The sequence below is a fragment of the Agelaius phoeniceus genome, chromosome 19 (assembly GCF_051311805.1).
Source record: "Agelaius phoeniceus isolate bAgePho1 chromosome 19, bAgePho1.hap1, whole genome shotgun sequence".
Taxonomy (NCBI): domain Eukaryota; kingdom Metazoa; phylum Chordata; class Aves; order Passeriformes; family Icteridae; genus Agelaius; species Agelaius phoeniceus.
The window spans coordinates 11,014,082-11,040,395 of NC_135283.1; the positions used below are offsets into that span (position 1 = coordinate 11,014,082).

The 26,314-nt window shown below is 51.4% G+C and overlaps 1 protein-coding gene across 1 annotated transcript; it reads right to left on the minus strand.

Annotated features, from left to right (window-relative positions):
- Nucleotides 1-3,484: 3,484 nt before the first annotated feature.
- Nucleotides 3,485-25,680, minus strand: FAM20A (FAM20A golgi associated secretory pathway pseudokinase). Its single transcript, XM_054645117.2, has 11 exons — nt 25,169-25,680; nt 16,491-16,672; nt 15,698-15,748; nt 14,666-14,744; nt 12,840-12,932; nt 11,058-11,173; nt 8,405-8,585; nt 7,738-7,847; nt 7,181-7,262; nt 7,031-7,090; nt 3,485-4,103 (listed from the first exon to the last, which is right to left on the minus strand). Exons 1-11 carry the CDS (start codon nt 25,468-25,470, stop codon nt 3,839-3,841), a joined length of 1,521 nt encoding a protein of 506 aa, XP_054501092.2. The 5' UTR covers nt 25,471-25,680; the 3' UTR covers nt 3,485-3,838.
- Between the last annotated feature and the right edge of the window lie 634 nt (nt 25,681-26,314).

Genomic DNA, 26,314 nt, shown 5'->3' on the forward strand with positions numbered 1-26,314 from the left:
TGAATGAGGCAGCAGAAAATAAGCAGCTTAATGGATTAAGCTTGGTGTAAACTCCAGAGGGGTGAGTTCAGGTCCTGGCTTCCCCCTGGAGCCTGGGGAGAGTTCAGCCTCCACGTGCCAGCCTGGGAATTCCTCTGCACTTGGACCTGGGTCCTGTTTGATCTCTCCCAAGGTGTTCATTCCCAGCCCAGCCATGATTTTTGGGTTTCTAAGTTGGCTGCTCCCATCTCTGCAACCCTTTCACGAGCATGTGATGGATAATCATGAATAAGTTGCGGTGGGAAATGGAAAAAAGGGGGTTTCCAAAGCAGGAAAACAATTTGAAGAGTGACCTGAAGCACCTCAGACTTGGATGTGTTTTCCAGCCAGCTCCAAGAAAGCTGAGTCACCCAGCAGTAAAAATGTATTTGTCATGTAAAGGAGAATAAAAGTAAGAAGAACCCTGTACCAGCCATTTAAATATCCATGGGTATTTCCCTCACCTGCCTTCCCTTTCCCAATCCCCTCCACTGAAAAAAACAGGCTGAAACCAGAACTTTTATTACCTAAAATGAAACTTTAAACCCTCCACTTCCAGCCTTATAGCTATAAATACACACTTTATAATTACAACTTTAAATTTAAGCTTATCTTCTGTTGCCATGTGCTTCCTGTTGAAGCAGCAGTCACCATTCCATGGCAAAAGATGGAATTAATTCTGGGTTTGTCCTTTGTGGGGAGAGCACAAAAAGCAACCGGTAGAGGGAGATAAAACTTTGGGAATTCACTGTTCTTGACAGAAATAACCAACAGAGCAAACGTGCTGAGAAGGAGACAAATCCTCTTATTTTCATCATTCTCTGTCCACGAGAGTAAAAACGTCTGTATGTCCCAAGAGTAAAAAGGTCAAGAATCTGCTTGAGACTGTTGAAAAGTTGGAAATACAAGGATTTGTCTGAACCACAATTTGGGAGAGACTAAAGGAGCCTGGAGTGGGGTTTTTGGTGGGGTTTTGGTGGGGTTTATATGGGGTTTTTGGTGGGGTTTATGTGGGATTTTGGTGGGTTTATATGGGGTTTTTGGTGGGGGTTTATGTGGGATTTTGGTGGGGTTTATGTGGGGTTTTTGGAGGGTTTGTGTGGGGTTTTGGTGGGATTTATGTGGGATTTTGGTGGGTTTATATGGGGTTTTGGTGGGGTTTATATGGGGTTTTTTGGTGGGGGTTTATATGGGATTTTGGTGGGTTTATATGGGGTTTTGGTGGGGTTTATATGGGGTTTTTTGGTGGGGGTTTATATGGGATTTTGGTGGGTTTATATGGGGTTTTTTGGTGGGGTTTATGTGGGGTTTTTGGAGGGTTTGTGTGGGGTTTTGGTGGGTTTATATGGGGTTTTTGGTGGGGGTTTATGTGGGATTTTGGTGGGGTTTATGTGGGGTTTTTGGAGGGTTTGTGTGGGGTTTTGGTGGGATTTATGTGGGATTTTGGTGGGTTTATATGGGGTTTTGGTGGGGTTTATATGGGGTTTTTTGGTGGGGGTTTATATGGGATTTTGGTGGGTTTATATGGGGTTTTTTGGTGGGGTTTATGTGGGGTTTTTGGAGGGTTTGTGTGGGGTTTTGGTGGGTTTATATGGGGTTTTTTGGTAGGGTTTATATGGGGTTTTTGGTGGGTTTCTGTGGGGTTTTGGTGGGGTTTATATGGGGTTTTTTGGTGGGGGTTTATGTGGGGTTTTTTGGTGGGGTTTATGTGGGGTTTTTTGGTAGGGTTTATATGGGGTTTTTGGTGGGTTTATATGGGTTTTTTTGGTGGGGTTTATGTGGGGGTTTTGGTGGGGTTTATGTGGGATTTTGGTGGGTTTATATGGGGTTTTTTGGTGGGGCTTATGTGGGGTTTTTTGGTGGGGTTTATGTGGGGTTTTTGGTGGGGTTTATGTGGGATTTTGGTGGGGCTTATATGGGGTTTTTTGGTAGGGTTTATATGGGGTTTTTTGGTGGGTTTCTGTGGGGTTTTTGCTCACCTTTGTGGCCTCAGAATACTGGAGGAATTTCTTCACTATGAAACACTCCAACCTCCCTCAAACACACAAATGGGCACCTGTAGGACACAGAGCAGAGCTGCACCTCTCCTGTGGCTTTGCAGTTTGGAGCCAGGTGCATTATCAGAATATTTTGGAGTTAAATGAAGCCACCAGCATAATCCCCTGGACAAACAGCCGTGGCCAGATGAGCTTTGTCCCTTCCTTGCATCATCCAGGCACTTGTTGGTGTCACTGACTGAGCTCCCTTTAGGTCAGGCAAAGCTCCAGCCCATGGGACAATGAGCTGGTGGTGCTGGATCCTGTCCAAATCCTGCCTGGCAGCTTTTGTGCAGGGATTTGGGATCCTCTGGAAGGTTTGCAGTGCTGTAGGTTGACTTTTGTTTAACTTAAAGGTTACTTCAGAACGAGTTTCTGGTAGGTTGGTTATGGTGTGGGGTTTTTTGTTGGCTTCCTTTTCCCCCTTAAGGATGATAAATTATCAACAAACTCTTCAACTATTTCCCCCAGGCTGCCAAAAGGCTCAGTGTAGTAATTCCTAATAGTTAAAGGAAAAAGCTATTAAAGAGAGCTTCACTAATCCAGTTATTCTTCAGCCTTCTTGCTGGGAGGTGAAGGGTCAGCTGGGAACTGAAACACCCATGAAAATTCCCTCCCCATGCTTTGTTTTGGTCCCCAGTTTCTGTTGCATCTCCTCAAATTGCACAGACCTGGAGAGGGGCAGAGATGGGGATACCATTTCTATTTTCCAGCTAATTATGACAACCTAAACGATTTTAAAAGCTATGAGGAGTAAATTATTTTAAAAGATATGAGGAGATGACCTGAGATAGATTCCTGTGACAAAATAGAGATAGATTACTCTGACAAAATGTTTTCCCCAGAAATGGGTTCCTGAATTGTAAATACAGTCCTGTGTCTCAGAATGGTTTGATTTTCAGCATGGATTTTTTAGTTTAGGTTTTCTCCCTTGGGATCCAAGGCAGCACCTGCCTGTGTTCTATATCCAAACTGGCCCTTCAGGCAGGGCAGAGAAGTGGTTTCAGTGCCAGTGAGGCTTTGTGAGACATGCACATGTCGGTGTGGCCTGGGGTGTCACTGCTCCTGACAGTGAGCACGTGCAGTGCCTTAAGATCCATCCTGGCCAAGCCTAAAATTCAAACTATTGTTTCATGTCCTTGCTTGCTGTACTGTTGTAACTTTTTTGCTTTCAGACTCTGCAGCTGCAGCCAGCTCTGAGTTCTCTGCTCTTTGTGTTTCTGAGCCTGCTGTCACATCTTTCTGAAAGTCTTCTGACCTTCACTGTGCTTCTCACAAAGCCCCCTGGTCTGAGCAGGATAAAATAAACAATGCAGTAAACCAAAACAACACTGACAGAGTCAGAATGGACCAATGCCCTGTCTTGTGCCAGGGGCAGGTATTTCTCAAATATACACTTCTGACCACAGAACAAAACTGACTAAGAGGAAAATGCTCTTGGCATCTCTTTATTCAACCCTCACCCTCAGCTCAAGTTCATGTCCTTCTCAGACCCCTGTGGAGGTTGAGCAAACCAAGGTCAGGTGTTCCTTCAGCCTCCCAAGGGCATGGCCAGCTCCAGACCTGGAGATCCCAGCTTTTCCATCCCAGAGCTGTGTTTGGGGTGTAGAGATCAGCCGAAGCCACAGGCACTGCCTGAGCACAGGAGCTCTGCTTAAACACCAGCAGAGGAGCCCGGGTGACTCTTGATCTTCTGCCATCTCCCCTCTGAGTCTCTGGGAGTGTTTGTGGGTGGAAATGAGCAGTGCTGGAGCTGCCACTGGCCTGGCAGGGTTCTCCTGGCCCTAAGTGTCCAGCTTGGCTCTGTGCACTGCAGGGCTCTGGGGCTGCGTGGTGTCGTTGGCCACCACCGTGGCCTCTCCAAAGGTGTGGATGCACTTCCCCACGGCCTCCAGGATGAGCTGGAGGCGCCTGTCCAGGGCCAGCAGGTGGGGCTCGGTGAGCACAGGGGCCAGGGGGTCCTGCAGGAGGGATTCCCTCATCACCTCGCTGAGCCGGTACTCGGGCTCCGCCAAGAGCTGCAGGCGCAGCCACGTCGTCCTCTTTATTCTGGAAAAAAAAACAACAACAACAAATCAACAATTTAATGCCTCCCAGCAAGAGCAGCTGAGCTCCTTGACAGCAGCAGGGCAGGGATGGGTGAAGGAATTGAAAGAATTTTGGAACAGAAGTTCTGTAATTTTAATTTTGGAAGGTAACGAATTCACGAATTCTTTTTTTTTTTTTTTACAGCAACCTCTACTTCTCCCTTTGTTTTCCCAGAGTATTTGTTCTGCAAATCTCTGTCAGCAGAGAGGAAAAACATGATTGAAGTTCTCAGTAGTGAGTGAGTCAGAGATGACCCAGTTCCCCAGGTTCCTGCAGGGTGGTACCATCTCCCCAAGGATGACATTGATGAGATGGGAGCAGAGGGGGAGGTAAATGAAAAGACATGAATGAGAAAATATCTTCTGTCAAAACTCTGAGCAAAAAGAGGGAATATTTCCCTGAGCTGATGTAACTGTGACTTTTCACCTTAGGGGGTACTGAGGTTCAAATGTGATTTGCTTTGACAGAAAATGGGATGAAAAGCTGCAATCTTGGAATGCTTCTGGGCATGAAATGAAGTGTTCTGAAATCATTTGTTTAATCCTCAGCAGAAATGTGTTGACTTCAGCATGTATAATACTGAAATAAATCAGTGGCTGTAGTTATTGCCCTTTGAATCTTGGAAACAAAGTGGTCCGTGTTTATGGAGCCATTTGGATTCAGCCCAATCAGAATTTTCAGGTGGAAAAAGGTGAAGTCAGATCCATTTTAGGCAGCCCAAGAATTTGTATTTTTAGGCTGTTGTTTATGCAGGGCATCCATTGGGAATGTTGATCTGGATCTCTGCAGCTCCAACAGGCCATGTGCTGTTTGGGAAAGGGTTGTGGCTGTTCCAGGTGCTGGGGACAATCACTAAGGTTGGAAAGGACCTTTAGGATCATCAAGTCCAGCTGCTGTCCCAGCACCACCAAACCACGTCCCCAGGTGCCACATCCACACATCACCTGAAGAATTCCAGGGATGGTGACTCCATGATTTCCCTGGGCAGCCTCTGCCAATGTTTTACTACCCTACTAGTATGTTTTACTACCCTTTCCAGGAATTTTTTTTCCTGATATCCAATCTAAATCAGGAGTGTGTGTGGAGCAAGGTGTGTGTGGGCAGCGGCACAAGGGAAGGAGGATGCTGCTCCCACAGGGCCAGGCATCCCCTTCCTGCATTAACATCCCTGAAAAACGTAAAAGAATCAATTGATCAAGTGTGAGGGCTGACAAGGAAGCTTTAAACCCCAGCTGTGAGGTGCTGCTGCTGCTGCTGCTGCTGCCAGGGGAAGCTGTGCCCAGAGCAGATGTGAACGAGGATCTGTGCGCTGTCCTTCGGCCCGGGAGCTGCTGTGGGTAAACACCAGCTGTGTTTGCTCTGGTCCCAGCAGTGCTTGGAGGTGGAGAGAGGGCTGCTGTGACCCGTGAGGAGCAGCTGATGGAGTGCTGGAACAGTTACACAACAAACAAACAGAGCACAGACGGGGCTGAGATGGAAACGCTGCCGCCAGCCCCGCTGCGCTCCCGCGGGGGCTGTGACCCTGTGGCTGGGTTGCACTGCTGAACCTTTCACCCCAAGCCCTTCCAGGGACTCCAGCAGCCTGCCTGGGGCTGCTTGCAGGCCTGGCTGTGCCTGCAGCAGGGTTTGGATGCTTTCAGGGAAAGGGTCACCTCATGGCATGGTGTATTTGTGCCACTCGTGGTCTGGGAGAGGAGACGTGCAGGCTTCAACGTGTGGGACAGGCTGGGAGCTGGGAGAGGCAGATAAAACAGACCCAAATCTGCTGGAAGCCAGGCTGGGAGCAGAACTCAGCTGGGAATGAGGTGGATGGGTTTAACAGCCTGCTCTCAGCACCCCTGTGCTCCCAGTGCTCCTGGCTGGAGGAGCTTTCCTGCTCTCATGGCTCAGCTTGGTGTCAGAGCAAGGAGGAAACTCGGTGGGCTGAGTCCAGGTTGGCAGTCAGGGCAGGCTGAAATTTGTGGCCTTTGTGTGCTTACTCAAGCAAAACCTCTTCCCTTCCTTCCCAAGTGGTTTTAGATGCTCTCCCTCTCCAAATGGGTCAGCTCTTGTGGGAAATGAGGGTTTGTGTGTCTCCCTCAGGCAGCACAAGTTGTTTTTATGCTGTTCCTGGCCCTTATTTGCTTATGACAAGGTGTTCAAGTCCTGCCTTTTACAATTATTAAATTAAGAGGAGCTTCTGGGAGGTGGATCTGGAAGAATAGGAATGCTGTGACCTGTGGATACTATGGTATAAAGGTCAAATTAAGAGGCAGAGTTAATTTCAAACTGCACAAAATTTCAAGAGAAGGATTCCCTGCAAGCCTGCAATTAGAAATGAAAGTACTTGCTGAGTGCAAATAACAGTTCTTGAAATTAAAGGTGTGTGGGGAGAGTGCAGTTACCACCCTGAGGGGGAGAAGGAGCAGGTAGAGCAAGGAAAAAGGCTCCACATCTCCTGAAGACAAACTCTAGGAAAGAGCAGCTGCTTCTGCCTCTTAAATTTAACTTGCAGCTGCTGGTTTATGTGAACTAATGAAAGGAGAACACAGGGTTAAAATTATGAGCTTCTCCTTCATGCCATGAGAAGAGGAAGCTTGATGAAGTGCATCAAAGTTCCACCAGGATTCTGGATGGAGATTTCTGTGCTTCCTGAGAGCCCCTCATGCTGATGGGCTGGGGAAGGCTGTTAGAACTTTCTGGAAGGGTTTGATCCATTGGACAGCATCTCCTGGTGTGCCAGTGGATGTTTATCCACTTGTGATTCCCCTGCTCCAGCATCCAGCCCCCCTTGGCTGGGACTGGCAGGGTCCTTCTTGAGCTGCTGGGGGGAGCCAGGCCAGGGTGACCTCCCCAGTGACAGCAGGAGCCCGGACATTCCTGGGATGGAATCTGCAGCTGGAACTTACACACAGCACTGGGAGAGCGGGGCCAGGATGGAGATTTCATCGTGGGAATGCCGCCCAAACCTGGGGGGTGAAGCAGAGTTCAGAGCCTGCCCTCCTCCTCCTCCTCCTCCTCCTCCTCCTCCTCCTCCTCCCCACCTCCCCCTGCCTCACCCTCTGGCGTTGTCCAGGTGCAGGAGGAAGCCATCATCCCCAAACTTGGTGAACATCTCGTAGTGGTGCCTGTCCATGTTCCCTGCAAAGGCCACACAGAGGGACACAGCTTGCCTTCCTTGCAGGGAATTGGCTAAATTATCCCAAGATTTCTTTCAGTTCTGCATGGAGTATTTGTTGCCATGCTGGAGGTGCCCAAGGTGCTGCTTTCCCTTTGTTGGGGTGGGTCTGGGGGCTCCCCTGTGCCCCCACAGTGGAGGAGAGGAGAGGAGAGGAGAGGAGAGGAGAGGAGAGGAGAGGAGAGGAGAGGAGAGGAGAGGAGAGGAGAGGAGAGGAGAGGAGAGGAGAGGAGAGGAGAGGAGAGGAGAGGAGAGGAGAGGAGAGGAGAAGCAGAGGAAAAGGAGAGGAAAAGGAGAGGAAAAGGAGAGGAAAAGGAGAGGAGAAGGAAAGGAGAAGGAAAGGAGAAGGAAAGGAAAAGGAAAGGAAAAGGAAAGGAAAAGGAAAGGAAAAGGAAAGGAAAAGGAAAGGAAAAGGAAAGACTTTCCCTCCATCATTACCTATCAGGAAATCAAATATGGCCATGTCCACGATGTTGAGCAGCCGGTTGCTGTTGCTGTAGGGGTAGATCTCCCTCACTGTGTTGCAGTAGAGTGGGTTCACTTCCCACCTGCAGGAGATGGAGAAAAGGAGGCACCCTCAGCTGCTTCTGCCACGTCCCAGAAATACCCCAAACCCCATCTTCCATGTGAAGATGTACAGGAGGAGGAAATAAATCTCCCCTTGTGCATGCAGGAGACTGGATTTGAAACACAGCCAATGGAGCAGCAAAAAATGTGGGAAAAGCTGTTAGAACTTTCTAGAGGGGTTTGATCCATTGGACAGTGCCTCCTGGTGTGCCAGTGGATGTTTTTCATGGCTGTATTTGATGGGTCCTTTACTTAAAACACCATCACCACTGGCTAATTAAGAAACCACCCTTTGGTAAACAAATCTCCATAACACATTCTACATGCTCACAATACCAGGCACAGCAAGTGAAGATAAGAATTGTTTCTCATTCTTTTCTCTGATCTTCTCACAGCAAATGGCTTTAAGGGTTATTACACTAATTCTTACACTAATTATGGGCTCCCTGAACCCTGGCCTGGGTTATTTCTGCAGCTCTGTCCGTATGTCCGTGCCCTGCAGTGCAGACATGGGGAGCAGCCTCATTTACCCACTTACTCCTCTTTTCCCTCGAAGGAGTAGGAACGGATCCAGGGGTTGGGGATGGAGAGGCGTGGGGCCAGGTTGAGGGAGGGCAGGAAGGCAGAGAGGGAGCCCTCCAGGAGGTGGGGGCTCCCACACACGGCGTACTCCGTCTTGCACATGTACGGGCACTTGGCGAAGAAGCAGACGTTGCTGGCTGGGAGGAGAGCAGAAAACAGGGTGAACCAGATTGCAAGGCAAGATGTGTTCTATTCTATTCTATTCTATTCTATTCTATTCTATTCTATTCTATTCTATTCTGTCTGGCAGTTGTCTTCTGTTCATAGGGCAGTTTCCTTATCTCTTCCACACTCACTCCTCCCTCTGGGGCGGAACATCTGCTGATAAGAGGCCATTGAATGTCCCTGCATGGCTGATAAGAACTGCAGCATCCCATTGGGAGATGTGAGCCCAGAGGGAGGAGCCAAGCATTCCTGCCTGGATAGAATCTGGAGATTCTGGAACACCAGCCAAGCATTCCTGCCTGGATATAATCTGGGGTTCTGGAACACCAGCCAAGCATTCCTGCCTGGATATAATCTGGAGATTCTGGAACACCAGCCAAGCATTCCTGCCTGGATAGAATCTGGAGGTTCTGGAACAGCAGCCAAGCATTCCTGCCTGGATATAATCTGAGATTCTGGAATATCAACCAAGCATTCCTGCCTGGATATAATCTGGGGATTCTGGAACACCAGCCAAGCATTCCTGCCTGGATATAATCTGGAGATCCTGGAACACCAGCCAAGCATTCCTGCCTGGATATAATCTGGAGGTTCTGGAACACCAGCCAAGCATTCCTGCCTGGATATAATCTGGAGGTTCTGGAACAGCAGCCAAGCATTCCTACCTGGATATAATCTGAGATTCTGGAACACCAGCACAGCTTCTGCACTGGATTTCCAGAGGAACAGCAGCTGCCTCTTCTTCCACTGGATCATCAGAGGAAGAGACTGCACCCTTTTCTACAGGATCCCTGCTCCAGGAGGGCTGCAGCCACAATTCCAATGGTTCTGCTGCCAGCACCCTGACCCACAGGGTGTCAGGCTGTGTTCTGACTCTGTCAGTGCTGTTTTAGTTTACTGCATTGTTCATTTTATCCTTTTATTTTCTTCCCTATTAAAGAACTGTTATTCCTGCTCTCATATTTTTTACCTGAGAGCCCCTTAATTTAAAATTTATAGCAATTTGGAGAGAGTGTTTTCACATTCTCCATTTCAGGAGAGGCTCCTGCCTTCCTTAGCAAGGACCTGTCTTTCCAAACCAAGACACAGGGAAAAGGGGCTGTAGTCTTCAGGAAGGTGCTATTGTGGCAGCAAACCCTAAAAGGGGAATAACCTGCATTGACTCCATGATTGCAGAAGGCTGATCAATTGCTTTCTTGCAATTGATTCTTTATTATTTTATACTACACTTGACCCCTAAGAAAAACCCACTGCCCTCACCAGACAGCTCAGTACAGCTTTGACCTAATTGTCAATCTAATTGTCAATCACAACACCATCATCAGAGTCCAATTAAGAAACCTCTCTTTGGTAAACAATCTCCATAACACATTCTGTGTGTGCACAACAACAGGTGCAGCAAATGAAGAGAAGAATTGTTTTAATTCTTTAATTTAATTCAATTCTTCTTTAATTCTTTCTCTGAGCATTCTCACAGCCTTCCTCAGGAAAATCCTGGGAAAGTCTGTGTGTCTCTCTCTGTTCAGAGGATACCACAGGGTGCAAGCTGGCCAGGGCTGAGTCTTTCCCTCTCTTGTAGCAGGTCTCTGGTTGGGTAAGAAGTTGTATAGACTCTGTGTGTCACAGAAGGTTGATGATCTTTTATTAAGAAACCCATTGATTTTATAGACTAGTTCACTACAGATGTATTTGATTGGTCCTTTACTAAAAACACCATCACCATTGGCTAATTAAGAAACCACCCTTTGGTAAACAAATCTCTGTAACACATCCTACATGATCACAATACCAGGTGCAGCAGGTTAAGATGAGAATTGTTTCCCATTCTTTTCTCTGATCTTCTCACAGCCTCTCCCAGGACAATGCTTGGGCAAGTTGTGTTTCTCTCTGTGCCCACAGAGCTGCTGCCACATTTCCCCACCATGGGACAGTGATTGTTTCTTGTGGCAGGGATGGAGTGAGGAGGAGCAGATGGGAAGAGTCTCAAGGGGCTACAAATGAAGGCAGAGCAATTTAGAACCCCCTGTTTGATGGCTGTTTCATGGAAACACTCTGGGGAATCCAAGGAAAAAGAAGGTAAGCCCCAAAGCATCCATGGCGTGGATGTCAAGCTGCCAAATCACAAATCTGGGTCCTGTGCTAAGGGAAAGGTTAAGAAAAAAAGGCCAAATGTAGGGAAAGGTTAAGAAAAAAAGGCCAAATGAGTAGATCTGGTAGGTGATTTCAGATGGAGGGAACCTCTGCTTCAACCAAGTCTTTGTCCACGTTTAACCCAAGAAATTCACCAAGAAATTAACCCAAGAAATTTCTGCACCACAGCACAAGTCCTGCAGCCCCTGCCCTTCCTCCCACAGCTGAACACCACAGCTTTGGGTCAGCTGTGAAGGGACCCTGAAGCCAACTGGGGCCATAATTTTCCCCATCCTGAGCCGGCCTTTGCCCACCTGGTGACACGAAGAAGACGCTCTGCAGGACCTCGTTCTTGGTGACCTCCAGGATGTCCTTGGTGACGTTGATCAGCCTCCCCACTGTGGGTGGCACCCTCCTGAAGTCCAGGATCCTGCACAGAGGGGACAGGGATGCTGCTGCTGCTGCACTGTGGGGTGGCAGGTGCTGCCCCTGCCCCTTCCACCAGTGACCCAGGAGCCTTTGGATTGCTGCACCCAGAGTCTTTCCAGCAAAAACCCCCCCTGGGCCAAAATGTAATGTGGCTCTGTTTGGATTTTGGTATTTTAATAGCTGCTGTCTGGAACAGTCTGGATGTTCTCCAGCATTCCTGTCTCTTTCCCTAACATTGCCTTGGTTTCTCCCACCCTTTGCACACAAACTTTGGCTCCAAGGGCCAAAGCAGCCCTTCAGGCCCCTCTACAATGCTGGTTTGACACAGAGCAAAGATGTTGATCCTGGTACAATGTGGCTGAGGAGGCACCCCCTCCTCCAGAGGCACTCATGCCCAGCTAATTCCTCAAAAATACTCTTAAAAACCTCAGAGCCTGGGGCAGGAAAGCATTCCTGGCAGTCAATGGGAAGCTGCTGCTGATTGCTGAGTCAGTAAATGGGGAGAGCTGGCTAATGCTCTGCTTGGCTCCTTGGGTAATGCCCCCTGCCCTGGGAATTGGGCACAGAACAGGATTTAGCCTGCTACTTATTGAGCAATGTTCAGAGAGAAGAAAATATTTGCTTTTATCCAGCATCTTTCAGCTCTAAAAACCACAAAGCACTTCACAAAAGCAGTCTGGCCTCATTTTTGTGGCAGTGGAGCTGCGGGGGCGAGGTGGTGGTGGCTGAGTCAAGCAGAGTCACTGAGAGGATGTTGGGGCAGAGCTGGGAAGGGAATTCAGCTCCCTTTGTTCCCTTTCTCAGAGTGTGAGCTGCAGGACTTAATTTAGTCCTGCTTGTCCTATGGAAACTGGAGATCTCCACCCACCCTGACCATCAGAGAGCTGGTGCTCAGAGGAGAGAAAGGCTGCTGCCCTCATCTTTTCAGAAGGAAATTTTTTATTTTATTAAACACACACCCTGCTGGGAAGAGGTGCCAGGTTAATTGCTCATTATCTGAGGGCTTAAAACCGCATTGCTGCAGGTTATCAACCCAAAGCACACCTTGATTGCTGATGGAGTGTGTGCCTCCCCAGCAGCAGGACACCCAGGCTGTGCCCAGGCTCACACTGGACCTGGATGCAGGGGGGGGACAATGTGTGACAGCCAGGTGAGAATCTGACCTGTTCCAGCCTGGACTGCACCTGCTCTTGCAGTGGCCAAGGCAAAGCAGACTCTGGGGTGTCAGATGAGAGCCAGGAGGATCTGCTGGAGGATTCTTTTCCCTTTTCCCTTTTCCTTTTCCCTTTTCCTTTTTCCCTTTTCCCTTTTCCCTTTTCCCTTTTCCCTTTCCCTTTTCCTTTTCCCTTTCCCTTTCCCTTTTCCTTTTCCCTTTTCCTTTTCCCTTTTCCTTTTCTTTTTTCATTTTCTTTTTTCCATTTTCCATTTTCCTTTTCTTCTTCCTTTTCCTTTCCTTTCCCCCTTTTCCTTTCCCCCACCTTGCCTTGCCTTTCCTTTCCTTGAAATTTCCTTGAAATTTCATTTCCTTTCCTTTAAATTTCCTTGAAATTTCATTTCCTGGAAATTTCCTTTCCCTGTCTCTTTCTCTGCAGGGCTTTCCCCAGAGCCCTGGTGGCCAAAGGAGCAGCAGCAGTGCCAGGGCAGTGCCAGGGCAGTGCCAGCCCTACCTGTCCAGGTGGAAGGCAGCGATCTCCGCGTTGTGCCGCTGGAAATCCACAAAGTAGAAGAAATCCTCAGGAGTCTCCTCCTCACGTTTCTGCCTGGGAGAAAGCAGGGGGTGAGCCCTGGGCAGCCTGGACACTGAGGGGTGGCACAGGGACAGCCCCTGTGTGGCCACATTGGGGACAGGGTCAGAGCCCAAGGGCTCAGTGCCCAGCTGGAGCCAGGAGGCAGCACTGGCACCCTGGGGTAGGCAGAAGAGCTGACTGGGGCTTTAAATCTGCTTCAGCAAGAGCTTAGACCCCCTTAGGACAAAGTTTCAGGTGGTGTTTGTCACTTCCCCCTGGAAGCAGAGGAGGGCTCAGGTCTGATGCTCTCCTATCCCTGAGGTGGGAGTTCCATTTAATTCCATTTTTTGGCTGGCACACAGTGGGAAAGGGGGTGTTAACTCCTGGGAAAGTGGGGGTTAACTCCTTGGAATGGGGTGTTAACTCTTGAGAAATGGAATATTAACTCCTGGGAATAGGAGGTGTTAATTCCAGGGAAATGGGTGTTAACTCCTGGGAAAGAGGGGGGTTAATTCCTGGGAAATGGGACAGGACACGGGCTTAGACCCTCCTAGGATGAAGTTTCAGGTGGTGTTTGTCACATCCCCCTGGAGGCAGAGGAGGGCTCAGGTCTGACGCTCTCCTATCCCTGAGGTGGGAGCTCCATTTAATTCCATTTTCTGGCTGGCACACAGTGCCCCAGTTGGTGCAGCACAGGGATTTGATGCTCAGCCTTAACTCCTGGGAAAATGGGGTGTTAATTCCTGGAAAATGGGATGATAACTCCTGGGAAATGGGATGATAACTGCTGGAAATGGGGGTGTTAACTGCTGGGAAATGGGGGTGTTAACTGCTGGGAAATGGGGGTGTTAATTGCTGGGAAATGGGATGTTAACTCCTGGGAATGGGGGTGTTAACTCCTGGGAAATGGGGGTTAATTCTGGGAAATGGGATGTTAACTCCTGGGAAATGGGATGTTAACCTCTGGGAAATGGGATGTTAACCTCTGGGAAAGGGGGTGTTAACTGCTGGAAATGGGATGTTAATTCCTGGGAAATGGGGATGTTAACTCCTGGGAATGGGGATGTTAACTCCTGGGAAATGGGATGTTAATTCCTGGGAATGGGGTGTTAACTCTGGGAAATGGGTCAGGACACAGGAAATCCCTCCTGGCTCAGCAGGCCATGGGTGCTCTCCTTCCCCTCCAGGACCTGGGCAGAGGTGGGTGGAAGCCCAGGGGAGAGGAGCTGGCTCCTCCTGGGTGAGCATTTATTATCCCAGCCCACGTGCTGCCAGCTGCCCTGTCACACATGGACAGTAAAGTGAGAGGGAATTGGTGTCAAGAGTCCCAAGGGGCTGCAAATAAAGCATTTATTTGCTGCAAATAAAGCTGCAAATAAAGCATTTAAATCCCCTGTTTGGTGGCTGCTTCTTGGAAACACCCTGGGGAATCCAAGGAAAAACAAGGCAAGCCCCAAAGTCTGCTGAGGAGGAGCAGCAGTCCCTCATGGCAAAGATCTCAGGAGAACAAGGGTGCCAAGGTCCTTCTCCACCTGGCACCCATGAACTGAGACATTTCCAACACCAACAGCAGTGTGGGAATGTTGGTGTTTACCCATGTGTGCTCCTGGGGTGGTGTGAGCAGCCAAGAAAAATGAAAAATAATGGAACCTTTTCACTCCCCAGGTAGGGAGAGCAGGAGAGGGAAGGTGTGGCTGGGACCTTCCCGTGCCAAGGAGGGTCCCAGCCCACCCTGCAGGGGCTCAGGGGGGCTCTGCTGGCCTTACCTCATGGGCTTGAACATGGCTTTCCCAAAATCCTGGAACCTGAGGACCAGCTTCAGGTGCACACCGCTGGGCTTGACCACTTGGGGGGGAAAAGGGGTGTTAGCTCCTGGAAATGGGGGTTAAATCCTGGAAATGGGATGTTAGCTCCAGGAAAATGGGGTGTTAGCTGCTGGAAAATGGGGTGTTAGCTCCAGGAAAATGGGGTGTTAACTTTTGGGAAAGGGGGTGTTAACTCCTGGGAAATGGGATGTTAACACTTAGGAAAGGGGGTATTAACTCTTGGAAAGGGGGTATTAACTCCTGGGAAATGGGATAATAACTGCCTGGGAAATAAGGTGTTAACTCCTGGAAATGGGATGTTAAATCCTGAAAAGGGGGTGTTAACTTTTGGGAAAGGGGATGTTAATTCCTGGGAATTGAGCTGTTAATTCCTGGGAATTGAGCTGTTAATTCCTGGGAAATGGGCTGTTAACTCCTGGGAAATGGGGGTGTTAATTCCTGGGAAATGGGGTGTTAACTCCTGGGAAATGAGATGTTAACTCCTGGAAATGGGGTGTTAACTCCTGGTGACACCCCAGTCACACCCCCAGCACAACCCATCTTTCCAACCCCATGGGTGCATCCCCTCACTCCTTCCAGCTATTCCTCTCTCCTCTCCCATTTATTTTCCTCTCCCCCTTGTGCCACAGAGCAGATTTCCCTTCAGCCCCTCTGTCACATCCCCTTGGGGACTTTTCCCTCCCTCCCCAGCAGAAACCAGTGCTGTCCTGGTGTCCTGACACCCACATTGAACAGGCTGCTCATGGAGGTGGTGCAATTATCACCCCTGGGTGTTAAAAAAAGCCTGGACGTGGCCCCGGGTTGGACTCCATGGTTTCAGAGGGCTTTTCCAGCTGGAATAATTCCATGCTCTGTGGTCCCAGCCTCTGCTGGGTTAATGGGAGGGAGCAGAGCCTGGCTTGGCGTTTCCCCGGCCGAGCTGAGGATGGAGCATTGGGCATGGCAGGTGGGGACCTCAGGTGGCACACTCACCCTGGCTGCAGTCACAGGCTCCCAGCAGGGCCTTCTCATCCTGGCTGTAGTCTGCAAGGCAGGAGGAGCAGTGAGACCCCACCAGCATCCACAGGCATCCCCAGTGAGGGGAGAGAATGATGCACCTGAGTCCCTCTTATCAGAAGGGTAATTAATTACTTTAATAGACTATATTATTCTATATTATATTACACTCTGTTACATTCCATCTAAACTGAATCTGCCAAGCACTCAGCTCTGCACACAACTGCACAGGATCTCATGACTGTCAGCCCACAGTCCCAACACATCCCTGGCTGGGGGCTCTGTACAAATCACAAATGGGATGGGACTGCTGGGAACAGCCTTGAGCTGGTTTATTTTCCAGCATCAGCCCCATTCCATGGTTATGGCAATGGGAAGGTGCCATCAGCTCACATCTCAGGCAGCAGAGCAAGAACTTAATGTCACAACTCACTTTATGAGTGTTTTGACCAATCACACAAAGCAGAAGCACATTGACAGTAGTTCTATCCAACCACTGTAAGCACAGGTGCCTTTGGTTAAACAATGCTTGCTTATTTCAAATACAATACCTGCTTGTGAGCCTTCAAACATAATGCACAGAGCTCCGTTATTAACCTTCAAACTTCCTAATATCTCACTAGATAAACTTTTCTGTAGCTTAGGGAGTTATTCTAGACAAGCATTAATACACAGACCATTGTTCTATTGTCTATGACTTTAAAATCTTTTGCTGCCACCCTGGCAGGCTCCAAGGAGCCAATCCCCATCCCCAGCCCTGTGTTCTCACCGGCGCTGATGGTGGGCAGGTCCCGCAGGTCCCGCAGCAGCCGGCTGACGGCAGCGCTGGAGCGGGGGTAGAGCCCATCCCGGCTGATTCCCAGCTGGAACTGCAGCCAGGCGGCCTCGGGACGCAGAGGGAGAGGGGCTGGCAGCGTCAGGTTCAGCTCCTCCCGGTACAGCTTGTGCCTCCTGCAAGAGAGGAGCGATGGGGATGTGAAAATGGGAGAGGTTCGGTACTTCCTGGTACAGCTTGTGCCTCCTGCAAGAGAGGAGGGATGGGCATGTGAAAATGGGAGAGGTTCGGTTCTTCCTGGTACAGCTTGGGTGTCCTGCAAGAGAGGAGAGATGGGCATGTGGAAATGGGAGAGATTCAGCTCCTCTCAGTACAGCTTGGGTGTCCTGCAAGAGAGGAGCAATGGGGATGTGAAAATGGGAGAGGTTTGGTTCTTCCCGGTACAGCTTGGGTGTCCTGCAAGAGAGGAGGGATGGGCATGTGAAAATGGGAGAGATTCAGCTCCTCTCAGTATAGCTGGGGTGTCCTGCAAGAGAGACATTCTGGGGATGGGGATGTGGAAATGGGAGCAGCTTGTGCCTCCTGCAAGAGAGGAGGGATGGAGATGAGGATAAGGAGAGGTTCAGCTCCTCTCAGTACAGCTGTGCCTCCTGCAACAGAGGAGGGATGGGGATGGGATGGGGAAAAGGGAGAGGTTCAGCTCCTCCCGGTACAGTTTGTGCCTCTTGCAAGAGAAATGTTCTTGGGATGAGGATGTGGATAAGGGAGAGGTTCAGCTCCTCCTGGTACAGTTTGTGCCTTCTGCAAGAGAGGAGGGATGGGGATGAGGATAAGGGAGAGGTTCAGCTCCTCCTGGTACAGTTTGTGCCTTCTGCAAGAGAAGAATTCTGGATATGGGCATGGGGAAATGGGAGAGTTTCAGCTCCTCCTGGTACAGCTCCTGCTGCCTCCAAGAGAGAAGGGATGGGGATGAGGATGTGGAAAAGGGAGAGGTTCAGCTCCTCTCAGTACAGTTTGTGCCTCCTGCAAGAGAGGAGGGATGGGGATGAGGATAAGGGAGAGGTTCAGCTCCTCCTGGTACAGCTTGTGCCTCCTGCAAGAGAGACATTCTGAGGATGAGGATGAAGATGTGGAAATGGGAGAGTTTCAGTTCCTCCTCGTACAGCTTGTGTTTCCTGCAAGAGAGGAGGGATGGGGATGGGGATGGGGATGGAAAAGCTCCCTGGAGGGTGCCAGGAGCAGAGCTTGGGGTGGGTAAGGGGGAACTGAGTCTCTGACCATCTCTGACAGAGTTTTTTCCCTGAAGATGAGGGAAGAAATCACTAAAAACACGTTTCAAAGGATAGTGTTGATATGTTATAAATATTTTAAAGCTAATAATCTAAAATTACTCTTCAGAAGTCTTACTCCTGCAAGAGAGGCGTGCTGGGATGGGGATGTGGAAAGGCTCCCTTCTCTGAGCCTGGGGGATGCCAGGAGCAGAGCACAGGATGGGGAAGGGGAAACTGAATCTCTGACCATCTCTGAGAGAGATTTTTCCCTGAAGCTGGGGGAAAAAATCACTAAAAACGAGTTTCAAAAGATAGTATTTAAAGCTAATCATCTAAAATTACTCTTCACAAGTCTTACTACAATGTATCTTTCATATTTCTATTTTTCTAAACTATCTACTTTTATTTGCAAGGCTATCCTTTAAAACTTAGTTCAATTTTTCTCTCAATCATGTCTGTCTTATTCCATAATATTTCGAAGTCAACATTTCTTATCTCAAGCTTTACATACACACACATATATTGGAAACCTCCTATCAAACTTTATCAGCCAAGGAATGGCACTGAGGGCTGCAAAGGGCTCCTGGGGGGTTCTTTATTTCCCTGCTCAGCCCAGCAGCTGGGGCTTGGTTGGGATTTTTCCATCCCCCTTCTCCACCCAAGCAGGCTGAGAAGTGGAGTTAATCTGGTTGTGAGCAGGGCTTAAAAATGGCTGAGATGGTCTGAGTCTCTGACCATCTCTGGGAGAGGTTTTCCCAGAATTTGGGGGGAAAAAAAATCACTAAAAGCTGCAAATTGCCTCTGTGACCAAATTCCCAGAGAGCGGGGATGCTATGAGCTCATGTGGCAGCATCCTGCCCATGATCTCTAAAAACCAAGGTTCAACCCCACCCTTTTTTGGCAGGTGGAGCTGAAGGGGCCTCTCAAGTTCAGGAATAACCCAAAACCATCTCCCCACTGGATCAGCATTTCCCTCAGCCTGGAGACCTGTGGATGCCACAGCCTGGCCAGAAAGGGAGAGAATGGGCTTTGTTTTCTCACAGTGGGCTTGTGAGACTTTTTTAGGGAGTTGTAGAAAAACGATGGTAACTTGTTAGTATAAACGACCTGCAGGTGGTGTCTTCCTCCTCTGCTTTTCTGTTCTTCTAAAGGGCTGCTTGTGAGAAAGATGGTTTTATTAGTTAGCCAGTCAAGTAGAATGTGTTGAATCTGTCTGTAAAAGAGAGGATTTTTGGTGTTAAATGCTCTCCTCCTGCTAACCAGCCTCGGGGTGAATTTGTGTCATTTCTTGCTCAGCAGTGACAGAGACTCCAAGGCTGGCAACTGAAAGGTCCCTGATTGCAGCCAGCAGAGAGGACAGAGCTTTGGTTTCTCATGAACAGTGTCCAGCCCATGTGTGTGGAGCAGCCAGTCCTGATAAAGGGAAAATGAAGCTCAGTTTGCACTGAAAGTGCCAGGATCCATGCAGGAAAGCAAACAGGAGCTGGGGGCTGATAAGGAGTAGGACATTAACCAAGGCTGGATGGACAGGGGGAAGTGCCACATGCCTGGCCAGGCCCCATCAGAGCCTGAGCAGAGAGGTCTGGCCATGGCCAGGACATTTACCAGCCAAGGAATGGCTCTGGGGATGCAAAGGGCTCCTGGGGGTTTCTTTATTTCCCTGCTCAGCCCAGCAGCTGGGGCTTGGTTGGGATTTTTCCATCAATTTTCCATCACCCTTCTCCATCCAAGCAGGCTGAGCAGGGGGGTTAATCTGGCTGTGAGCAAGGCTTGAACCCTCCCAGAAGTGTTCCAGTGGTGTAGGAAATGAATTTGTAGAAAATTCTTAAAGTTTGATAGAAGGTTTATGTAGTGTGTGTGTGTGTATGTAAACCTTGAGATAAGAAATGTTAGAAATATTGTGGAATAAGACAGACATGATTGAGAGAAAAATTGAACTCAAAAGAAGTTTTAAAGGATAGCCTTGCAAATGAAAGTAGATAGTTTAGAAAAATAGAAATATGAAAGGTACATTGTAGTAAGACTTGTGAAGAGTAATTTTAGATGATTAGCTTTAAAACATTTATAACACAATGTATCAATACTATCCTTTGAAAATTGTTTTTAGTTGTATTTTTCTCTCGATTATGTCTTATTCCACAGAATTTCTAAGTCAGCATTTCTTATCTCAAGGCTTACATACACACACACACACTATGTGAGCCTTCTGTCAGGCTTTGAGGGTTTTCCACAAATTCATTTCCTACACAGTGGTATCCTGGGAGACCTCTCAGAGCTGGAGAGACAGGCTGGATGTGCCTGTTCCCTCTCCCAGTCTGTTTGTCTTTCCATTGGACTGGGCCAGCCCCAGCATGAAAAATCCACGTGTGCATGGTCAGAGGGAGCTGGAGCACTGCCCTCCCTGACCAACTCTTTGCTCAGGAGGCAGAAAATTCCCTGTGCACAAGGAAAGGGCCCTGGAGTGCCATCAGTACTACCATGCACAGGAGGCAGAACATTCCCTGTGCACCTGGAAAGGGCCCTGGAGTGCCATCAGCTCTACCATGCACAGGAGGCAGAAAATTCCCTGTGCACCTGGAAATAGCCCTGGGGTGCCATCAGCACCACCATGCACAGGAGGCAGAACATTCCCTGTGCACAAGGAAAGGGCCCTGGAATGCCATCAGCACTACCATGTACAGGAGGCAGAAAATTCCCTGTGCACCTGGAAAGGGCCCTGGAGTGCCATCAGCACTACCATGTACAGGAGGCAGAACATTCCCTGTGCACATGGAAATAGCCCTGGAGTGCCATCAGCACTACCATGTACAGGAGGCAGAACATTCCCTGTGCACATGGAAATGCCCTGGAGTGCCACCAGCTCCAGCCTGCAGAGGAGGCAGAACATTCCCAGTGCACCTGGAAATGGCCCTGGAATGCCATCAGCACTACCATGTACAGGAGGCAGAACATTCCCTGTGCACATGGAAATGCCCTGGAGTGCCATCAGCTCCTCCTCCTGCTCAGGAGGCAGAACATTCCCTGTGCACCTGGAAATGGCCCTGGAATGCCATCAGCACTACCATGCACAGGAAGCAGAAAATTCCCTGTGCACCTGGAAATGGCCCTGGAGTGCCATCAGCTCCAGCAGAAATGCCTTGACCCCCAGCCTGCTGCCCTTCCCATGGCTAAGTGAGGCACAACCTTAATGAATGGTGAGGCATTAATAAAGCCTGAATTAATAAATGAGGTGTTAACCCAGGCACAGCCAGGGATGACAAACCCAGTGCCATGGACAGGAGTGACTCAGGATTTTTCCCTAGGGAAGCTGCCCAAATATTTTACCATATTTGCTCTCCTGCCTGCCACACACACAGGCTGCTCCCCCAGGGTGAGCAAGGCATTACTGAGGGGGAAAAAAATGCAGTGGTTATGCAAGGGGAGGCAGATCCCAGCCCTGCATCCACATGGTCGCTGCCCAGGCTGAGCCAGTCCTTTCCCAGCCTTTCAACCCAAAATACAGCTCTCTCAGCTTCCTTCAGGATTCCTGAAATATTTCCCTGGAAAAAGCCAGATCTCTGCAAAAGGCATAATGATACAAAAGCAGGGTTCATTTCCAGCCTGCCATAAATAGCTCTGGGGTTGCCCTGGCTTTCAGCTCTCTGCTGGGCTGGGAGGGAGGCACAGCGTGGGGTGACGCTGCTCAGGCCACCAGCATCCTGAGTCTGGGGTTTTGGAGCTGCTCCTTCAAGGATGAAAATAAGCTCTGGAGTTTTGAGGGATTTTTTTTGGGGGGGGGGGGGTTGAAGAAGTGTGGATGTTTTCTTGTTTTTCTGTTTCCTTCCTGCACCCCCAGCTGGTTCTGCATCCTGAGGTGCTGGGAGCAGACAGGGCTGGTTTGGAGGGGGACACGCTCTGGCCATGGGTGTCCCAACAGGATGTGCTGGGGCTGCTCCAGCTGGCAGAGCCCCTGGACAGAGCAGATGGACAGAGCTCCAGCTGATGTCCGTCTGCCTGCAGAAATGAAGGCTGTGCTGGAGGAACAGGGTGAAACTGCAGCTTGTTGCACTCAGGGCAGAGTCCTGCTGCTCCCAGAGCTGCTCTGCCAACACCCACATGCAGGGCTGATGGAGAAATGTGCTGCCATCCTGTCATGGTGAGGAGAGGACCCCATGCACACCCAGCCCTGAGTCTCTGCTGCCTGGCTCTGCACGAGGAGCTGCTGTGGAGTTTTTGCTCTTCAGTCCTCAGCAGCAGCTTGGTCGAACCCATGCAGTGGGAGAGAAAGCCATGGGTGATTCCTGAGACCCACCAGGACCCTGTGGCCACATCAGAGAGGACCCGGGCTCTGCAGGTGAGGCAGGAATTCCTCTGTGCCCACAGCAAATGAACAATATTAAAAAATCCAGCAGCTCTGGCGAGTGCCCCCTGATTATGTGTTCAATTTGCAGCACTGGTGGTTCTTGGCAGGTTTTTGCAGGAGCAGTTGTGTCACCTCAGCCTGCGCTCTCTGGAGGTTTCACCCACTTATGAGCATCAAATATTTTACTTCAGAGTGAGGAATAATCAATTCTCTGCCTTCTTTCCTTCCTGGAGGTGCAGAGTGAAGCCAATCAAGGACAAAAGGCATCACAGTGCTCCTCACAGTCACAGCACAGCCAAACCTTGGGGCAGGAGGCAAAGTGCAGCCATGGCTGCAGCACAAATCCCATCTTTTAACATCTTTTAAAACTGGAGAGTGCAGACTTCTCACTCTCCTGCAAGGGAGGCTGCAGCAAGTGCCCAGGGTTTCTGATGGTGCAAGGGAGGCTGCAGCAAGTGCCCAGGGTTTCTGATGGTGCAAGGGAGGCTGCAGCAAGTGCCCAGGGTTTCTGATGGTGCCCTCAAGCTGTGAGCTGCTTTGGTTGAAATCCCCAATTCTCACCAGGGTTTTGCTGGGGAAATATCCACCTTGGTATCCAAATGCTGGTGGCTTCAGCAGGCAGTGCTCAGCTCTGAGATGCACCCAGGGTGGGTCTGTGGCACAGCCAGGGCTACTCAAACCCACCAGCCATGGATTTCAAGGGCTGTGACAAAGGATTCAACAGGATCCAGACTGGACACAGGGAAGAGCCTGGCAGGGGTGGCCCTGGCTGAGCACTGAGGGGGTTCCAGACCCTGGTGCTGCTCAGGCCATGAAGGTCATTCCCTGTTCCTTCCATTATTGCTTCCCATCACCTCCTGCAGCAAATCTCACGTGGAACCAGCGCTGGGAGAGTCCCAGAGGAGCAGGAGGAACAGGGATGGAGGTGGAGAGAGCACTTGGGAATCCTGCCTGGGCAGCCACAGGGGATGGGAGGAGTGGGGGAAACCAAACCTGGGCAGTGGGGAGGTGCCAGGACAGGGGTTCCTGGGGGCCCCAGGACAGGTTGTCACCCCCTGGCAGGTGTCCTGTCCCACAGAGGGGCCAGTGGGTGAGGTGATGCCATGAGGAGCTCTGTGCTCTGCTGCATCCAGGTTTGTGCAGGAGTTCTGGGGGTGCAGGGAGCAGCTGTGGGGTGCTGCATGCTCGTGGGAGGGGGGTGAGATCAGGGATTCCAGGTACAGAAAACCAATGCTTGGAGCTGGCACTGAGGGTCACTGTCCCCACCAGGCAGTGACCACAGGGCAGGGACAGTGCCACCCCAGGAGCAGGGGATGAGGGAGTTTCCTCCTTGCTGGGCTGGGAGAGGCAGCAGGAAGAGGGCTCTGAGCTGGGGATCCCCTTTTCTGGGGCTCTGGGAGACACCCCAGGAAGGAGCATCCCAGCAGAGCCCCTCACCCAGCCCGTGGGGGGCTGGAGGGGTGAGCGCACAGAGCCAGACTGGGGGGGCCAAGCTGGACTGGGGATGCCAGGGGACACCCACGGGACACACAAGGGACACCCAAGGGACACCCAAGGGACAGAGGTGCCCAGGAGAGCTGCCCAGAAAGGGAGGGGTACCTGAGAGGGGGTGTCCAGAGAGGGGGTGCCTGGGGGTGCCCATACAGGGAGTGCCTGGCCAGAGTGTGCCCAGGGGATGCCAGGGCAGGAGGTGCCCTTAAAGGTGGTGCCCAGAAAGGGGGTGCCCAGGGGATGCCAGGGTAGGGGTACCCAGAAAGGGGGTGCCCATAAAGGGGGTGCCCAGGGGATGCCAGGGCAGGAGGTGCCCTTAAAGGTGGTGCCCAGAAAGGGGGTGCCCAGGGGATGCCAGGGCAGGGGTACCCAGAAAGGGGGTGCCCAGAAAGGGGGTGCCCATGCAGCAGGTGCACTCACAGAGGATGCCTGGGAAGGGGGTGCTCAAGAGATCCCAATGCATGAGGGAGTCCAAAAAAGAGGTGCCCAGGAGATGCCAGGGAAGGGGGGCTGACCATGCAGGGGGTGCCCAGGAGATGCCAGGGAAGGGGGTGACCATGCAGGGGGTGCTCAAATGATACCAGAGAAGGGGGTGCCCATGCAAGGGGCACCCAGGAAAGAAAGGGGTATTCAGGAGATATCCAGGACATGGGTGCCCATGCAGGGGTGCTCAGAAGACACCCCTGGGGTGCACGGAGATGGTGCCAGGAGAACCCCACCCAAGGGGGTGGCCAGGAGATTCTCCTGCAGTGGGTGCTCAAGAATGGGGTGCCCAGGAGGTGCCCAGGGAGCGAGGGATCATGCAAGGGGTGCCCAGAAGCTGCGAGGACAGGGATTGTCCAGGCAGGGAGTGCCCAGGAACAGAGTGGTCAGGGGATATTTGGGAAGGGGGTGCTGGGGAAGGAGGAGGTGCCCAAGAGATATTTGGGAAGGGGGTGCTGGAGAAGGAGGAGGTGCCCAGGAGATACCCGGGAAGGGGGTGCCCAAGAGATGACCAGAAAAAGAGTGCCCAGGAGATGTCCGGGAAGGGAAGGCAGTGCCAGCAGCCGCTGGTGCATGGAGTGCTCAAGAAAGGGATGCCCAGAAAATAGCCAGGAAAGGGGTGCCTGGCAAGGAGGTGCCCAGGAGATACCCGGGAAGGGGGTGCTGGGGAAGGAGGCGTGCAGGAGATGCCCAGGAAAGGGGTGTCGGGCAAGAAGGTGCCCAGGAAACAGCCAGGAAAGGGGTGCCGGGGAAGGAGGAGATGCCCGGGAAGGGGGTGCCCAGGAGATGCCCAGCAAGGGGGTGCCCAGGAGATGCCCGGGAAGGGGGTGCCCAGGAGATGCCCAGCAAGGAGGTGCCCAGGAGATGCCCGGGAAGGGGGTGTCGGGCACGGAGGAGATGCCCAGCAAGGGGGTGCCCAGGAGATGCCCAGCAAGGGGGTGCCCAGGAGATGCCCAGCAAGGAGGTGCCCAGGAGATGCCCGGGAAGGGGGTATCGAGGCGCTGCGCGGTGCGCGGTGCCCTGGAGCCGGCCGCGCGGGCGCTGCGCGGTGCCGGGCGCGGGGGATCCGCGGCTGCGGGACGCACCTGTTCCATCGGGCCGCCTTCCGCCGGTAGTAGCGCAGAGCTTCGCGGGCGCCCAGCAGCGGCTCGGCGGGGCCCGGCGGGGCGGCGCGGTACAGCGGGTGGGCGAAGAGGCGGCGCAGCGCGGGGGCGGCGCGGGAGAGCGGCGGGCGCGGCGCGGCGGGGGCCGCGGGGCACGGGCAGCCCGGGGAGACCCTGCCCAGCTCCCGGCGCGCCCGCGGCCAGAGGTGGAAGTAAAGATCGGCGGCCAGCAGAGCCCCGAGCAGCAGCAGCACGGCCGGGCGGTCCCGCCGCGGGCCCGGCATGGCCGGTGCGGGCTGGGGACGGGGACGGGCACGGGGACGGGGACGGGGATGGGGACAGCGGCGGCGGCTCCCGGGGCAGAGCGCACGGGGGAGCTCGAGCGGCGGAGCCGGGGGGTGCGGGCACCTCGGGGCGGGGACCGGGCAGGGCGCTCGGGGCCCGGCAAGGGGGAGCGGGGGTGGGGGCACGGCGGCCGGGGAGCCTCCCCCGGACACGGGCCCGGTGCCGGTGCCGGTGCCGGAGGGGACCGAGCCGAACGGCCCCGGGCTCTGCCGCCCGCCCGCCCAGCGCAGCCCCCGCGCAGGTGGCGCGGCCCCCGCCAGCTCCTTCGGGGATCTCGTCCCCTCTCCCGAAGGGGGAAAATCAGCCCCGGAGAGCTTTGGCAGCAGCTGGAGGGTGCTGGGTGTTGCTGGGGCGCCGGGGGCTCTGTGGAACGGGGAGGATAGAGGGGGTGCTGGAACCCCTCTGGTGTCTGCGGGCAGGGCTCGGGTGGGCTCTGACCTCCCCGTACTGGGGCTGGCAGATGGTTCAGAGGCCGCTTTTATTTAAAAATAAATATAAATAATATTATTTAAAAATAACTATAAATTACTATTTATATAATAACATAATGTATTAATTATATCTATTATTGTGCGCCGTGCGGGGTGCCCGGGCATTTTATATATATATATATAATATATATATATATATATTTATATATATATGTATGTATGTATGTATATATTCATTTATTTATAGATTTATATATAAATTAAAATATATATTATATACATAATATATATATTTATAAAATATGTATATAATATATATTACATATATTATATAATATAGATATAATTATTT